Genomic DNA, 18,838 nt, shown 5'->3' on the forward strand with positions numbered 1-18,838 from the left:
TCTTCTACTGAAATATATATAAGAGTTACTGCATGTCTTATACAATCTTCTTAGTATACTAAGTATTATATCTGTGATATTCTTGCAATAACTCTGTAACCTACAAGCTTGCTATTCAAGCAAGATAGTCAAGCTCACTCATACAGCTTCTCAAACAACTACCTCTACATGACATCATTAACTAGCCACCGCTTCGGTTCCGCCATGTTACAAGTTAATACAAAAAAAAAAGATCTTAGAAATAGTTTTTTACTTCTCTTGAAAAAGTAAGGTGTTTTTCTCTGGGTTTTATATAATATTCTTAAAAAGAATTAAAAACAGAGCTATTTTCTGTCATAATTTCATATTCTTTTAAGTAAGATTACTTTTTCAGTGACTGAAGAGCTTTCATTAATACTTAATTTCTTTTTACACTCTTTATTAACTGATTTGAGTTGCACACTTGTTATGTAAGAAGAATTGAATGATTTAGAATAAAATTGAATAGTTTTAATCAATTTCTCTGCAAAAAATTGATTTATTTTTTATCAGTTTTTCTCTCAAAAACTGTCATATTATCTGATTTATTATCAATTGATATCATACTCTTTCTCACTGTATTTCAAGAAAGAGATTGTAAAGATTTTATTGATTTATCTCAAAAATCAATTTTAGTTTATTAGATTCTCTTCAAAAATCTAACCTAGTTACTGAACTAGTGTGAAAAAAATCAGGTGTTTTATATATAAAAGTCTTTTATTCTTCTTTTGAAACAGTCTGATCAACTTTTCAATTGAAAACAGACTTAGAAATATCTCAATTGAAACAGTCTGACTAACTTTTCATTGAGTGAGAACAATGAGTTCAAAAATACACTCAGTTGATGTGAAAAAAGATGCTTTCTCAAATGCTATTTCTGAGATTGAAATTCTGAAGAGAAGAAAGAAAGAAGAAATAGAGAAATAATAAGTTCTTGAAATACAGAAACTTGAAAAAGTAAGTAAGATTCTTGAAAAGCAGTGTCTGAGTGAGATGAATGAAGAAGTTCTATTAATTCTTCATACTCAGACTAGACAACTACAGAAGATGATCAAGTTCAAACTTGAAATCTCAAACACAGTTTAAAAAACATTGAAAATTCCTAGTATAATCACTGACTCTTTATCTTACTCTTCTTCTTTTTTTTCTACTTCTTCTTCTTCTTTGAATCAGAAGAAAACATATGCTCAAGCAGCTGAATCTGCTGTCTCTAAATCTGCTGTCTCAAAACCTGCTCAAAATCCTGAGAAAACTGAGAAGAATACTGCTCATACCTCTATTCATAGAAAAGTGAAAAAGAAAATGCAAAAAGAGAAAAACTTTCAAATCTTCAGAAATAGAAGACTTATTTTTAAAATCTCAAATCAGAATATTCTGCAAAGAAACAAGCTAAACTCAAATCTCATTTTCAGAATCAGAAATGAAATTAATCAGCAGTTCTTTTCTCAGTTGATAACTGATATTGAAGTTCAAAAATCAGTTATAGCTTCAATTAAGCTATTATTCTTTAAAAACTTTATCATTCTGACTACAATGTCTGAATTTAGTACTGAATTCCTTATTCAAAATGAGAATCTCTGAAAGTCAGCAGTAGAATCTTTGCTAAACATAATAATTCTATCTGAAAGAGATAAAAAGTGAGATAAATTTATTCTTTATAATATTTCAGTTGAAATTTTTGACTGTGAAGAAGAAATGCTACTTCTCAAAAATGAATTGAAAGAATACAACTCTATTCAACTGAGAAAGAAGCCTGTATGACTAAATTTAATTAAGTTTAGACAAAGCAGGAGAAATGCCTCTATTCTAGTATATATAAAAACACTTAAACAGTCAAAGATCTCTGAAGTAAGAGTAGTAGATTTGAAAATGAGAGTTTATGAATACAAAGACTCAAGAATGAATCTCAAAGCTCAAACACAGTGTTCAAACTGTCAAAGATATGAATACTTTACAATCTCATGTTTTAGAGACTCAAAATATGCATTCTGTGTCAGAGATCATAAAACTACTGAGCATAAATGTGAAACATGCTTAAAAAGAGATAAAATATGTCAACACACTCTGCTTAAGTACTCTAATTGCAAAGAAAAACATGTATCTAGCTTAAAAGAATGTATGTTTACTTCTAGAACTTAAAAGAACTGAAGAAAAGATGAAGCTCAAAGTTAATCTAGAACTGAAGAGAAGAGTCAAGCCAGTAAATCTATAACTGCAAGCTTAAAAAGAAGAAACTCTTAACTATTTAAGTCTTCAAACTTTAATTCTTCAGTTAAATGTAAACAGAATTTGAATTCTCAAACTTCTGTTAAGATTAGAGAATTGAGAAATAACTCTGATAATAAACTAGATATAATATAAGCAGTTGAGATTCCTACTTTTCAAAATAGTTATAATCTACTATCTGATAATAGTGACTAGATTCTACTCTATCTCTACTCTCTTTTAGTATGAATATACAACAAAAACAACAAAAAAAGTTTAAAAACTCTTCAAAAATCACATTTATTCAAAATAATGTGAATAGAAACTCAAATTGTATTTATTCTTATCTTCAAATTGTATTTGAATAAAAAGTTGATTTTATACTACTTCAGAAACTGAATTTTGATGCTGAGCAAAATTACATTATTTCTCATTCAAGCTACTACTGCTTTCTATCTCAAAAGTCTGAGATAAAGTCAAGAGTAGTAATCTATGAAAGAAAGAGATTAAGATATTAATTTAATCTAAGATTTAATATCATATCTGACCCTGATATTCTGATGAGTGATATTATAGATAAAGAAAATGAGTTTAATACTATACAGCTTATAAATATCTATAATGAAAAGTCATTGAAGAAAAATAATAATATCTGAATAATTGATAGAGAATTTCTAAACATAACTTCATCAAGAAACTCTATAATTACAGGAGATTTCAATACACATCATCTCTGATGAAATTCAGAATACAAGAGAGCAGTGAGAGCTGATAATCTAATTAAATAAATCTTTGAGTATTTAATAGATTTGATTAATAAGTCTGATCAATAAACATTCTTTAGAAAAGATATGAAATAGAAATCTATTATAGATCTAATCTTTATATCATAAAATCTAATGAAAAGAAGACTTATAAACTGGTTTATTGATTTAAATAAGACATCAGAATCAGATCATGAGATTATTCAATTTAATATTGAACTGAGTGAAAAATAAATGAGTGAAAATTCTCTTCTCTCTAATCAGTTTAACTTTGAAAAAGCTGATTGAAAAGCAGTTAAAGAAAGTATAAAACTGTTAAAATCTGAAAGACAGAGTGAGTTATATTGAAATTCTGATCAAGATATCTCAAATGAAATGCTTGAGAATAGAGTGAAACTTATTACATCTATTATTCTAACAAGTATTAGAGATAATATTTTAAAGAGAAAATCTTCTAAGTATTCAAAATCTTGATGAAATGAGAATATCTCATCTAAAAGAAAAGAATTAGCTACTACTAGAAGAGATTGAAAGAATGATGTAATATCTGACAAAGAGTTCAAAGCTGTCAGAAATAAATATTTTTCAGATATTAAAAGAGTTAAAACAGACTGCTGAAATAAATTTCTTGAAGAAGCATAAGAAAAGAAAGTTTTTAAAGCTTTTATCTATACTAAAACAAGAAGTGTAGCAAAACTTTCAGTCTTAGAATATGAGTTTCTGTAAGAAATCCCGCTTCTCGCGGATTCTTTACCCCTATTCCTATCTCTCGCGTAATTAATAGGGCTAGCGGCCCTTGACTACACACAACTATATAGACTGAAGTTCATGAATACTATTCATAACTCAGCTTGAATACTATTATATATTTAACTTCTACATTTTATCTTTCTACTGTGAATACTTCTAGTAGTTAACAGTATATATCATGTCAAGCTGTAAACACTCAAATAATTGTCTGTGAGCACTTATTCTTATATTTCAAGCTCAGTCAGTCAGCAATCACCTATTATAACTGAAAGAACTAGAAACTCATATACTTCAATCTCTGCAAACTCTACTACAGATACTCAGAAGCAGTTATCTGAACTATGAATAATCTCTATAAAAGAAGTCTCAGAGAACTTATTAATTACTTATAGAATATCATTCTCTGCATCTGTGACAGAGAAACTCTTGAAATCTATGAATAAATCAATCTCAGTGAAGAACATTCTTGAGTATCTCTTATAAGATTAAGTTATTTTTCTATAAGAAATACTTACTGTCTGTAAACACTCTTGAACTGAGTCTCTAGATATAATCTTCAGAGATATCTGTAAACTGAAAAGAAACTTTCTTAAGCTGCAATCACTTAAGATCACTTATTAAATTACAATCTATAAAAGCTTTTATAAGTTTGTATTTAAAATTAACTTACAAGCTCAGCTGTGTAATATAAAAGATGAAGAAGCTATTATCTATATAATAACAGATCTTTATTACACTGAAGTCAAGAACTAGCTGAATTATTTAAAAAATGATTATAAGAGATCTCACTAATCTATTCTCAAGATCTATCTGAAGAATAAGTTAAGAGACTCTATAAGCTGAACAGAGAACATCTGAGCTGTAATCATTAATATTAGAAAAAGAGATGAGAAATCTAATAAAGACTACTCACAGTGCTTCATGAAATTATAATATAAATTGAGATCTGTGAAAACAGAGCTCTGAAACAAGATCTGAATAATGATGTTTATAAAGAGACTGAATAAAGATATATAAAACAAGCTTATTAAGTAAGACTCTAAGTTCTTGACTCTGAAGAAACTGATGACTCTTATTCATCACTTATAAATCACTGTAAGAGTCATAGATCTGTGAAGAGTAAGTTATCAATTAGCTCTGTAAGAGTCAGAATAACAGAGAACAGATTTATTAAAAAAAGATAATAAGATATAGAGAGATTTATATCTGACTGCTGAGTAGAAAGAAAGAGCTTTATAAGCTTCTGTGAATAGAGTATATAATAGAAAGATTAAGAAAAAGAGACTCTACTTCATCTATTCTAAATCAGAACATATTTATATAAACTATCTAAATAAATCAAAATAGAAATTTAAGAAGTTATGAATAGAGTCAGTAACAGTCTTCTTAAGAGTCTTGAAGCTGATATCTGAATCTATTACTTCTTCAATGAAAATACTTACTTATAGAGAGAGACTGTACTGCAGTACTGCTGTCTTACAAGTATAAAAAGTATTGATAAACTTAGAATTTCAGATTACTGTGATGTCTCTAAAGCTCACAGAGTAAATGAGCTGAAAGATGAAAACTAAGAATCTACTCTTATAATAAGCAGAATATAAGAACTCAGATCTGAGAGCTGAGAGACTTACAAGAGTTATCTTTGAATTACAAGATCTCTCTGAAATCTGAAGAAGATTTATAGAAACTGTGATTATCACAGACATCATAGATAACATGTACTTGAGACTTGTATAACTTTAAAGACATAATTCATACATAGCTGTCTGTGAGTCAGGTTTATACTTCTGATCAGTGTTGACAGACTTACTTATAGAGATAGAATCAGTTGATACTGTAGAGTTAATTAGAGAAGACAAGCTCATCTATATAATAACTTTATAAGTATCTGAGAATCTCACAGTCATGAAAACTGAGCTTCAGATATCAGAGAAATACTGAGATTTTACAGAGATATTCAGCTCAGTAAAGATAGCTGAGCTTTCTTCTTACTATAAGAAGAATCTGATAATAGATTTAATAGAAGAATAGAAACTCTTCTGAGAACTAATCTATAAGCTCTCTTATTATAAGACAGAGATCTTGCAAATCTATATGAAGAAGAATCTGAAGAATAACTTCATCTGATCTTTACAGATCTTTGTAAGAGTCTCTGTGATATTTATAAAGAAGAAGAATGAAGATCTCAGATTATGTATAGACTACTACAATCTGAACTTCAAGATAATAAAGAGTTACTATTCTCTATCTCTGATTAAGAATATGATCAATCATCTCACAGAAGCTGTTATATTTATACAACTGAATATAATCAATACATATACACAGCTGTGAATACAGTTTGAAGATGAATAAAAGACTGTCTTTAGAACTACACTGAAATTATTTAAATATTTAGTAATATCTTTTAATCTGACTAATGTTTCTGCAGCATTTCAGTCTTTTATTAATAAAACACTTTATACATATCTGAATATCTTTGTAATAATATATCTGAATAATATGATAGTGTACTTTATAAAGAAGAAAGAACACACTGAGCATGTATAAAGTGTGTTAAAGATTTTAGATGAGACAGAACTGTATATTAAGCTTATAAAGTGCAACTTCAGTACTCACTGAATTAATTTTCTAGAATATGTAATCACTGTAGATAATATTCAGATAAAATCTTCACAGATTGAGACTATTCTATTATAACTGAAGTTAACTAGTATTTATAAGATTCAGATCTTTCTGAGCTTTGTGAATTTCTATAGATGATTTATCTTTATATTCATAAGAATCTTCTTGACTCTTACAGACATGCTGAAGAGTGAAAATAAGAAGAAGTTATTCTATAAATAGAGAATGAAAAGATTGTTAAGAAGAGAGAACTGTGAGAACTTTCTTATCTCAGAAGCTCACAGAGTCTTTATAAGATTAAAATAGATATTTACAGATACAGTGATACTGTTTCACTTTAATTTCTTACTTTTAATCAGATTGAAGACAGATATCTTCTTCTTTACAATTTCAGAAATAGTCTTATAACTACAGTTAAATGAGAACTGAGTTTCAGTAGTCTTTTTCTCATAGAAGATGTAATCTGTAGAGATCAACTATAACATTTATAATCAGAAGCTTCTTATAATAGTGAAATTCTTTCATCACTAATATTACTACTTTGAGAGTCTCATAACAGTGATTACTGTTAGAACTGATTATAACAGCTTATAATAGTTTACTTTAATCAAGAAACTCTTATAATAATAGATTCACTGAGCTCAGAGACTGAGTGAGTTCTGATTCAAGATAGAATATATTAAGAGAACTAAGAACTCAGCAGACAGATTCTCTTACAGATCAGACTATGTTAAGAAGATCAGAATGACAGACACAGAGAGACTAGAGAAGACAGAAAAGCTTTATAGAATACTTGAACTAAGTATTATAAAGAGATTGACTGAAGAGTCTCTCAATTCTCTATAAGAGAAGAAGAAGAAGAGAGAAAAGAAGTTTATATAACTACTCTCTATAACACTGAGAGTTAACACTCTGAGAATCTTCATAAGAATTCTTGAAGAGAGTATCTATAATCTGAAGAATTTGCAGGTTTTGAGAAGTACTGTGAAAGATCTGATGTAAGAGAAAACAGAGTATAAGTCTTTATAAGATCTTCTATTCAGATTATCTGAACTGTAACTGAAGAATGAATATACTCAGTATATTCAGAAACTACTCATGACAGAGATTAATTCTGCAGAAACAAAGAATTGAAGAGACTTAAATAATCTCTTATAAAGAGAGAGCTGAATTTATATATCTATGAATAAGTTTCTATATATAGAACTTATCAAAAGAGTATTATAACTCTTCTCTAGCAGGTTATTTTACAGATACTAGAACTTATAAGTTACTTATAAGAAAATACTTCTGACTGAAGATGTAAGAACTTATGAAGAAGATAGTGAATTCTTATACTATTTATCAGAATTTATGAGTAGTATGATTCAGATTATATAAAGAACTTACTTCTCTACTCATCTCACAGAAACCTTGAAAACAGCTAGAAATGAATGCTCTTATGAGTCTCTCTGAAAGTAAGAACATATATAATGTCTGCTTTAACAGTGTGCTGATGATAGTGAATTACTTTATCAAGATAGCACACTTTATACTCACTTATAAGAACTTAAAGTTAAAGAATTTAACTTATATCTTTATCTGTGATATAATTCAGTTGCATGAATTATCTATGAATATTATCTCAGATAGAGAATCAATCTTCATAGAAGAGTTCTGATCTGATCTGATAACTATACTGAAGATCTTATGAGATCTAAACATGACTTTTTATTAACAGACAGATAATCAGACAGAATATCTGATAAGTATATTAAAACAGTATCTGCAGTGTTTTATCAATTATAATCAGAATGACTGAGTACATTGATTATCACTTACAGAGTTTGTATACAACAACTCAAAGTATGTCAGTACAGATAAAACTCTCTTTGAGATACTTACTGAGACTTATTCATGAATAATCTTGATAAATCTGTGAGAGTACACTATAGAGTGTGATGATGTCTGTGAACAGACTGAGAGAATTCAGAAGATCTGAGAGAAGGCTTACAAATTCTTGAGAAAGACTCAAGAGTATCAGAAGAGATACTATGACTTTAAGTATATTATAAAGAGTTTCAAAGAAGATAATAGAGTCTGACTGAGTCTAGAAAACATCATTATACAGAGATCTAGTAAGAAGCTGAATCTCTTATAAACAGAGTCTTATAAGATTGTGAAGAAAATTATCTCACAGTTCTATAGATTAAAACTGTTATCTGAGTTGTAGATATACAATGTTTTTCATATTTCTTTACTTTATAAATATAAGAAATTCTTAGAAGAGAACTCTGTGACTTATTACTCTATCTATGAAGTACTAGAGAGTGAAAGAAAATATTAGATTAAAGAGATTATTAACTCAGAGAAGTGAGATTACAAGCTCTGATTCAAGATTTAGTGATAAGAGTATTCTGACAAGATAAATAAGTTCACTTAAGAATTATTCAGACAGATAAGATATCTATAGAAGCTGAGACATAACTTTTATACTATGAATTCTGATAAGTCAGAATAGCATGATCTTCACTAAGAACCTGATTATAACAAAGATATTAACACTGTCATTTGCAAATTCTAGTCTATAAGATAATGAGTTTCTACTGAGATAAACAGTCTGCAGTGTATATAAGAAAAGAAGAAATCATATTCTTATTAAAACTAGAAAACAGAAAATAAACAGAGCTGTGAACATAATTTAGAGATTAATAAAGAAAAAATAAAGAAAACTCATACTCACATTCTTAACATTCATAACACTCAATCTTCTCATAACTATTAATTTCTCTCTTCAAAGAAACAGAGAGTATCATATCTGTGATACAGACAATTATTATATTTAACATGAAGATTATCAGAAATGCACAGACTTCAGAGAAGTCAGATATCAGAGTATATACAGTTATAGCAGAATCTTAAGAGCTGACTGTCTATACATGTGATCAGATATCTTTTATAAAGCTGTGTTCACTCTCTCAGTTGTGCTGAAGTATTCAGCCTGAAAATAATTAAGATGCAGAGAGAGAGCTCATCTGCTCAGATTAAGTTCTGTCACAAATTCATAGTATTCATATTGTCTTAATTACTCAGATTTTACAGATACTCAGAGACTTATCTCTCATTGACAATAAGATTGCAGAAATGCACTGCAATGCAAGAATCATTGATAGAGAATCTAGACATATTCACATATATCTGATCAGAGATTGTGCAGGCAGAGAGAAGATAATCATAGATCTGCAGAACTGCAGAAGACACTGATAACACAGAGAGCTTTACAAGAATTATTAGCTAGAATCTGTACAAAATTACTTATAAGAAGACTTATAGCAAAGAGAGAGACTACACTGCTTAAAGTCAGAGACTGATCTGAGAGAGATATGAGATTAGCTACTGATCTGAAGATCAGATGCAGTGATAAGGCTGAGAGAAGTGAAGACACAGTTATAAACAGCAGTGTTCCTGCTCTATCAACTGATAAAAAGTGATTAGAGAAGTTATAAAGACACTTATAAGAAGCTCAGCAGTGATCAGACATTATTTATAAAGATATTGAAATTGAAAAAATTTTTATTCTTGAGAAGTTCTTGAATTAATATATGAATATTATCAGAAACACTCTCTCTCTGTTATCTGAATAAAAACACTTCACAGATGAATAAGAATACTCACAGTTTATAAGAATGAAAACTGTTATAGAAAAAGAGAAAAGAAGATGAGATTCAGTAGACAGATCTGAAATATTTATACTACTCTAGAGAGATTTACTTACACTGTAAGTGATTCTATGAAATAGTCAGATCACTCTAGTAAATAAGAGTGATTATGAATCACAGATCTGAATCTTTCTATATAACTATAAAGAGTGATTGCAGACTGCAGATATCTTGATTCTACAATTCTACAGAGTTAATGAAAGAATGAAAAATTCCTCACAATTTTACAGTGTTAAAGAACAATGATTCATAAGAATGAGTGAAAGATTAACTTATAAATACTTCTCTTTAATAAGAATAATTTCACAGAGAGTGATTCATCTATGAGATGAATCTGTGTAATGATTACATAAGAATTTTATAAAAATGATTGAGAGTTAACTGAAACTCTTCTGTATAAAAGATGCAAGATGAATCTGTGTGATAGTCAGAGAAGAATCTGTAGATTATAAAGAATCTTGCAGAATAAGAAACTGAGTGACAGACTCTTTTCTCTTCATAATAACAAGGGATTTTTCCTCACTAAGATTTTTTATAGATATAAAGAGTTTTTAGTGAGTATTACTGCAGTGCTGAGCTGATTCTATGAAGTCACTTAGTGAAAGGCTTCACAGATGAAGTCTTATAGAGAAGAAGATATGTAAGAAATCTCACTTCTTACAGATTCTTTATCTCTATTTCTATCTCTTATATAACTAATAGAGCTAGCAGCTCTTGACTATATATAACTATATAGACTGAAGTTCATGAATACTATTCATAACTCAGCTTAAATGCTATTATACATTTGATCTCTACATTTTATCTTTCTATCATGAATACTTCTAGTAGTTAACAGTACATATCACGCCAAGCTGCAAACACCCGAATAATCGCCTGTGAGCACTTATTCTTACAGTTTCAGAATGAATCATATACAGTAAACTCTTTTGAGAAAAAATGTCAAGCTTTTATAAGAATTCTCTTTCAGAACTCATCAGATTCAGATTCAGAGAAAGAGAAAGAGAATATATCACTTCTTAACTATATTGATGAAAATGACTGAGAATGACCTGATCTTACACAAGATGAATTAGAGTCAGCTATCTTCTTAAGTTCTGTTAAAACTACTGCAGGGCCTGATTCAATTAATCACTTAATTATTCAAAATACATATTTCTACTTAAAGAATGAATATTTTGAGCTCTTTTTCAATCTCTTAAAAAATGAATATTATTCTGAATGCTGAAGAGAAGTCACTGAAGTGATTCTTATAAAACCTAATAGAAAAACTTCAATTTCTAAGTCATATAGAGTAATATCTCTATTAAACTGTCTAGAAAAGATTTTGAAAAAGATAATAGCTACTTAACTATCTTTTATAAGCTCTATTAATAACTCTCTTTTATTCAGTGAATAAATGAGAGATAGAAAACAATGTTCTGTAATTGACACTGTTCTCTCAGTTATTCATAATATTCAAATAGTAAAGTATGAAGGTCTGGTCTCAACTGCAGTTTTTATTAATATAAAAGAAGCATTTGATCATGTTTTAAAGTCAAAGTTAATTCAGACTTTGAAGATGTTAAAACTGTCACTTTCTCTAATAAAATGAGTTAACTGTTTTATGTTTAAAAGAATCATACAACTTTTCTTTGATGAAATGAAATAAGATAAGACTGAGATAAAAATAGAAGTGTCATATAAATCTTCAATCTCACTCATTTTATTTGTAATATATACTGCATATCTATTCAAAGATAGAAATATGAAAATAGTGTGATCTCTGAGTTATATAGATGATATTGATCTAGTCTACAGCTTAAAAACTATTAAAGAGAATTTGAAAGTGATTGAAAAAGCTGCAAAGAAAATTCTTGTTAGAGTAGATATCAATTAAATTCAATTTAATATGAATAAAACTGAGTTAATTCATTTCTTTTCTAGATTCAATAAGAAAGAACTATCTCTAACTCTTTTAAATAGAGAGATTAAACCCAGTTTAAATGTCAAATGATTAGAAGTATGGTTAAACTCTAAGTTAAATTTTAAATATTATATTCAACAAAGAACTGTCAAGGCAGAAAGACTATTAAACAACATTATCAGACTATCAAATACAGAGAGAGATCTATTCTTCCAGGCTATAAGACAGTTATATATAGTCTGTATTATTTCAGTAACTGATTATGAAGTTCAAGTTTAATGAAATAATCAAGAAAATTTCACTGAACTCTTTTAAAGTCTGTAAAACAGAGCTTTGAGAAGAATTCTGAGAGTATTTAAATCATCTTCTATTAAAGTAATGGAAATTGAAGCTTCAATTCTCTCTTCTGCTATCAAATTTTAAAAAATCTATATGAACTATGCTCTGAGAGTTATAAAGATGAGCTCAAATCATATAATCAGAGAAAGAGTCTCTTTCTCATTTTCATCAGTTAACTCTGAAAATGAACTGAATTGAAATAGATTTCTTAATTGAAATGAAAATAATTCTTCAAAGAAAATGCCTTCTCAACTGTACAGACTATACTCACTGATTAAAAATCAATTTTCTTCTTTAAATGTTGAAAAAGTTGATTATGAGAAGTTATCTCTCTGAAGAGATAAGCTTGAATCTCTTATAGACTTACAAATAAGTGAACTATCTAAAGAGAAAGAATATAAACAGCATTTAAAGAGAATTTCTACAATTAATATAAAAGACTCTATTCTGATTTATTCAGATGACTCAAAAAATGAGAATTTAAATAGATTAGATGCAGACATTGCTTATACTGAAGATAATATTAATTTTATCTCAGATTTCTGAAATTTAGACTATGAATCTGAAGTCTTTGATACTGAACTATTTGTAATAGTGAAAGCTTTCAAACTTATTGAAATAAAATCTCATAAAAGAGAAAATAGTTTGAAAGAGGTATAAATATTCTCTGATAGTCAAGCTGCTTTAAAAAGACTTAGAAATAGTCAGATTTATAATGATTAAATGAATCTTGAACTGATCTTAAACTTTATTTTAAAAATTTAAAAGAGAAGAATATTAAAGCTGATAATTCATCTACACTGAGTTTCTGCTTATATAAATATTCATGATAATGAATTGACTGATTCAGCTGTAAAAAAAAATTCAGAATTAAGCAGATCTGTTCAAAAAATTATATTCTGATCTTCTATAAAGAGAAAAATAAAAAAATCTTGTTTAGATAAGTGAAATAAAAGCTGGCAGAAACAAAAGAAGAGTATACATTATTCAAGATTTGAAACAAAACCTAAGTGAAAATCTTGTTCAATTAAATGTAAAAAGAAAATATTCTCATCTATAATACAGCTGAAATTAGAACATAGCTATTTCAAATCTTATATACAAAGATTTGATGATAGATTTGATTCAATAGAATGCTCATTCTGTAATACAAATGAGAATTCTAAGTATATTGTAATACACTGTGCATTATATAATAGTCTCAGAGTCAGATTGAAAGAGAAGTATGATCTAAATCAATTAAATATAAGATTCTTATTCTCAACTGAGACAGGAATTAAATACTTAATAGACTTTCTATCAGAAACTCAAGCAGCTATAAGAAAATGACTGAATTCAGAAATATCTGAATATGAAGAGAAGGAAATTGATCAGATATAGTCTGTTAAAACAGCTATATACTATCTTTCAATAATTTGTTTCATTACAGTCTCTCATTATTTTACTTTACTTTTTTCTTTCTATTCTTTTCTATCTATCTATTTAATGTGTCTATCTTTAAGACTGTGTTCTCTTTTCTTTTGTCATGTCAAATGATTTCAAAGTATCAGAAGATGTTAATATACTGTAATTTGTAAACAGTTTTTATATTCTGTGCTGAAATTTTCTGATTTTGTATATCTGAAATTGATGAATGTATAATAGTTAACTTTATAGATATAGGAAAAACTCTGAGAACTTTTAATTCTCAGGTAGATGTCATAGTCTCTGACTGCATACATCTATAATTAAAGAATAATAATAATAATAATAATAATAATCAGAATATTTCTACAATTCTTACTCTCAGAGAGATTAACAGTAAAGTTAATTATTATATCTTATTAGATTCTATCAGAGATATTAAGTGATTTTAACAGATCTTTTCTACAGTTCTTTTACAAGATGATAGAAGAATAATAATTGCAGTTTCAGATAAAATATCTGATACTGTTTAATATCTCAGATCAGTAGAACTGTTAAGAGATCATTTAATATAGTTATTTTCAATCTGAATAATCAGTTATACAAGAATCATGCACCTCTTATGTTATTCAGATACATAAGAATTCAGAGTGAGAGACTCAGTATTATTCACAGAATTACAGAGTATTATTATCATCAATTAAGCATTCTGAGATATCAGATCTTATACATAGTTCTGAGAGAAATCAGAGTGCTTCTTAATGTACTACTTTGATAAATGCTTGAAGAAGTTCATCAGTTTAAGCTGTTATATATCATAATTCATCTAGTATAGATTTGAAAGAAGTTGAGATATTAATAACAGTTCTAATTAAAGAAGTGTGTATAGTGTCATGAGTTATTTCATCTTAATCAACTAATATCTTCAGATTCAAGAGCTGATGTTCTCAGTTTATTCAACACATATCTGTTTTATTGAATAACATATCTTACTCTTATTATAAGAGAGTATCTGTCATTGAGTTCTGACTGCTGAGTAGACTAGCCGCTGAGATTATGAATTTCATATTTAATCTTATTTAATCTAATCTCATACATTTCTTGATGTGAATCTCACTGAAACTAGTCATTAAAAAAACATGTAAAGTGACTATATATCAGATCTTAAAATGAAATCATGACTTGAAAAAAATGAGAAAGTGATCTTATTTGATTTCATTTAGTCTCATTCTTGATATAAAGTTACTATTTTTAGACATTTTAAGGTTTTTTTTAGACTATTTTTAATTTTTTAAAAAGTAATGCTTTTTGATAATACTTAAATGAGATTTAAAGTCATTTAAAGCAATAAAAATAATTTAAATTGAGAAGTCAAAATCATGATCTCATTTGAAAAATGTGATAAGAGTAGACAGTAAGTCTCACTGAGACAGTATGAGACTACTATCTAATATTAAAACTGTGTAATGAGATCAGTTGAATTGATAATGAAACTATCAAAAAATCTGATTCTGATCTCAGACACGGTCACACGGTCAGTCTACAGAAGACTCAGCTATATATAATATGAGTAATTTCTTCATTATCACATTCTTCAAGTTCTTGATCAATAATTTAATATTAAGATGTTCACTATTATCTACAGATGTGAATCTGTCAATACGTGAAGATTCTATGTAAATTAAAACAAATATATCAGTATCTGCATTTATATATAATCAGAGAACACAATCAGATACCTGCTGAAAAAAGAAGATTGAAGATATATAAGAAGATAAAGAAGATATGTCATTTTTAATAGTATATTCTGATAATTATTAGAAGATAAACAAGTTCTGATCACATTTCACAATGTGTTACACTTACTGCTAATAAACTGTCTGATATGAGTATTACAGTGATACTAGACTGATCATATGACTAGACTGGCTGCCGGGACCATGAATTTCACATTTGGTCTCATTTGGTCTGATCTCATACATTTCTTGGCATGAATCCCGCTGGGACTGGCTATCAAAAAAACATGTAAAGTGACTATATATCAGATCTTAAAATGAAACCATGACTTGAAAAAAATGAGAAAGTGGTCTCATTTAATCTCATTTAGTCTCATTCTTGGCATAAAGTTACTATTTTTAGACATTTTAAGGTTTTTTTTAGACTATTTTTAATTTTTTAAAAAGTAACACTTTTTGATAATGCTTAAATGAGATTTAAAGTCATTTAAAGCAATAAAAATAATTTAAATTGAGAAGTGGAAATCATGATCTCATTTGAAAAATGTGATAAGAGTAGACAGTAAGTTTCACTGAAACAGTATGAAATCACTATCTAATATTAAAACTGTGTAATGAGATCAGTTGAATTGATAATGAAACTATCAAAAAATCTGGTTCTGGTTCCAGACACGGTCACACAGTCAGTCTACATATAACTGTGTCTGAGACCAGAATCAGAATTTTTAATAGTCTCATTATTAATTTAACAGATTTCATTACATAATTCTAATATTAGATAGTAGTTTCATACTGTCTCAGTGAAACTTACTGTCTACTCTTATCACATTTTTCAAATGAAATCATGATTTTCACTTCTCAATTTAATTTATTTTTATTACTTTAAATAACTTTAAATCTCATTTGAGCATTATTAAAAAGTATTACTTTTTAAAAAATTAAAAATAGTCTAAAAAAATCTTAAAATGTCTAAAAATAGTAACTTTATATTAAGAATGAGACTAAATGAGATCAAATGAAACCACTTTCTTATTTTTTTCAAGTCATGGTTTCATTTTGAGATCTGATATATAGTCACTTTACATGTTTATTTAATGATTAGTCTCAGTGAGATTCATGCTAAGAAATGTATGAGATCAGATAAAATGAGATCAAATGTGAAATTCATGATTCTGACGGCCAGTCTAAGTAATACTTGTTATGAGAATTAGAGATTATTATCAGAAATGTGTATAATATGATAGATAAATAGATTGAAAAGAGCTTAATAAAGAAGAAAGGTGTAGAAATCTTGAATAAGATAATAGTGTTTAATAATAATAATAATGAAGAAGATAATTAAAGAATGAAAAAAGTTAGTGAATAAGTAATATAATATAGTAAAAGTTTCTTTATGAGAGTGTAAGAAGAATGCTAGCTAGATCAGAAATAGACTGTATAATTATAAATACTAGCAGCGCACTAATCTGCAGAAAGCTAGAGCTTAAATCATAATTATATAAGTGTGACTGAATCTGATAAGAGAGAATGTAATTTGAAAGAATATATAACTGCTGAATAATAATACAGCTGCTTCTGAACATGCTTACAAATGTAAAGAAGTCATAGCAGTCACTAATTAATTTAGTATAATATAGACTGACCGCTGAAATCATAAATTTCATATTTAATTTCATTTAATCTGATCTCATACATTTCTTAGCATGAATTCTGCTGAGACTAATCATTAAAATAACATACAAAGTGACTATATATCAGATCTTAAAATAAGATCATGACTTGAAAAAAATGAGAAAGTGATTTCATTTAATCTCATTTAGTCTCATTCTTGGCATAAAGTTACTATTTTTAGACATTTTAAGGTTTTTTTAGACTATTTTTAATTTTTTAAAAAGTAATACTTTTTAGTAATACTCAAATGAGATTTAAAGTCATTTAAAGCAATAAAAATAATTTAAATTGAGAAGTGAAAATCATGATTCTATTTGAAAAATGTGACAAGAGTAGACAGTAAGTCTCACTGAAACAGTATGAGACTACTATCTAATGTTAAAACAGTGTAATGAAATCAGTTGAATTGATAATAAGACCATCAAATATTCTGGTCCTGGTCTCAGACACAGTCACACGGTCAGTCTAGTATAACATATATAAGAAGCCGGCGTACGCCTGTTGTTGAACGTCTGAGTGGTTGTATTGATAGCTATCTAGTGAGCGATATATGCTTAGTGCGGGGCGCTAGTCCGTACTAGGAAGCCTAGGGCTTCCACACCCCCCCTCGGACTAGCTACCGTGCAGTTATTCTATCTATCCTTCTCAAATCATTCAAATCCGCAATAATAATTAATTACAAAAAGCAGCACCTAGTTTCCTCATTAGGACTAGGCCTGATACATGAAATTACCGCACAGTAGTGCTCAAATCCTTCAAATCCATCACATTCATTGTATTCATTTGTATTCGTCTGTATTTGTTGTATTCATCATATTCATTTATCCCTCCCCCTTTCGGCGGTTGTGAGGTCTCAGCTTGTAGTAGTAGTGTGGATGAGTGATTCTTGCGGTGGCTCTTGTAGTGATTCTCATGGTGGTTCTCGCGGTGGTTCTCATGACAGTTCTTGCAGTTATTCTTGCAATGGTTCTCGCAGTGGTTCTCACAGTGAATGGAGGGTGGCTAGGAGCAATGGCAGTGGTAGGTGTAGTAGTTGTAGGAGTGGCAGTGGCACGCGTAGCCAGTTGATCCATCAAATCATCCCTCTGTTCAAAGATATCCATTTGATTCCATATTGACAAAGAATCGGAGTCTTCACCTAGTTTTTATATGAGTATTTCCATCAATCTGTCCTGTTTCTTCATGTATGTCATCATTCTCATCATCAAGGTGTATTCATTCATTTGACCTGGTTCATTTCTAGGCCCAGGGTATTCATTGTTTTCATTCATATCTGTGTTGCTTGTAGGTGTATCTTGCTCATATTCTTCATTCATATCCATGTTGCTTGCAGGTGTATCCAACAATCCTGCAGTAGCTTGCATTCTTGGAGGCATTTGTTTATCTCCTTGAATCAATCTTTTCCCGCGATCAAAGCTTTCAAAACAGTTGCTTTTCATCAGGATCCTTTTTTTTTCGCGATCAAAGCATCCTTGACCTCTCATCAGGATTCTGTTTTCCCCGCGATCGAAGCTCCCCTGGCTTCTCGTCAGGATCCAGCAGTTGATATAGGAGATGCCACTCCTTTTCCCCGCGATCAAGGCTTTCAAACAGTCACCTTACATCAGGATCCTTCTGCAGTTCAGCGATGCAGCTCGTGAGACATTTTATACCTCAGATAAATGAAAAAGTAGTAGTAGCGGAAGGTTTAAAAAAAAAAAAAAAAAACAAGCAATCCGGGCC

The 18,838-nt window shown here is 28.8% G+C and overlaps 1 protein-coding gene across 1 annotated transcript; it reads right to left on the minus strand.

Moving 5' to 3' along the window:
• Window positions 1–17,654: 17,654 nt before the first annotated feature.
• On the minus strand, window positions 17,655–18,548 carry BDCG_17021 (uncharacterized protein). The gene has a single exon (XM_045426188.1). The coding sequence runs from the start codon at window positions 18,217–18,219 to the stop codon at window positions 17,938–17,940; it is 282 nt and encodes a 93-aa protein (XP_045281025.1). The 5' UTR covers window positions 18,220–18,548; the 3' UTR covers window positions 17,655–17,937.
• Between the last annotated feature and the right edge of the window lie 290 nt (window positions 18,549–18,838).

Source organism: Blastomyces dermatitidis (assembly GCF_000003525.1).
Source record: "Blastomyces dermatitidis ER-3 genomic scaffold supercont1.5, whole genome shotgun sequence".
Taxonomy (NCBI): Eukaryota; Fungi; Ascomycota; class Eurotiomycetes; order Onygenales; family Ajellomycetaceae; genus Blastomyces; species Blastomyces dermatitidis.

Bases quoted from the DNA above. Each gene is read 5' to 3' on its own strand.
- BDCG_17021 (XM_045426188.1), bottom strand. From the start codon at position 18,219: ATGGATATCTTTGAACAGAGGGATGATTTGATGGATCAACTGGCTACG.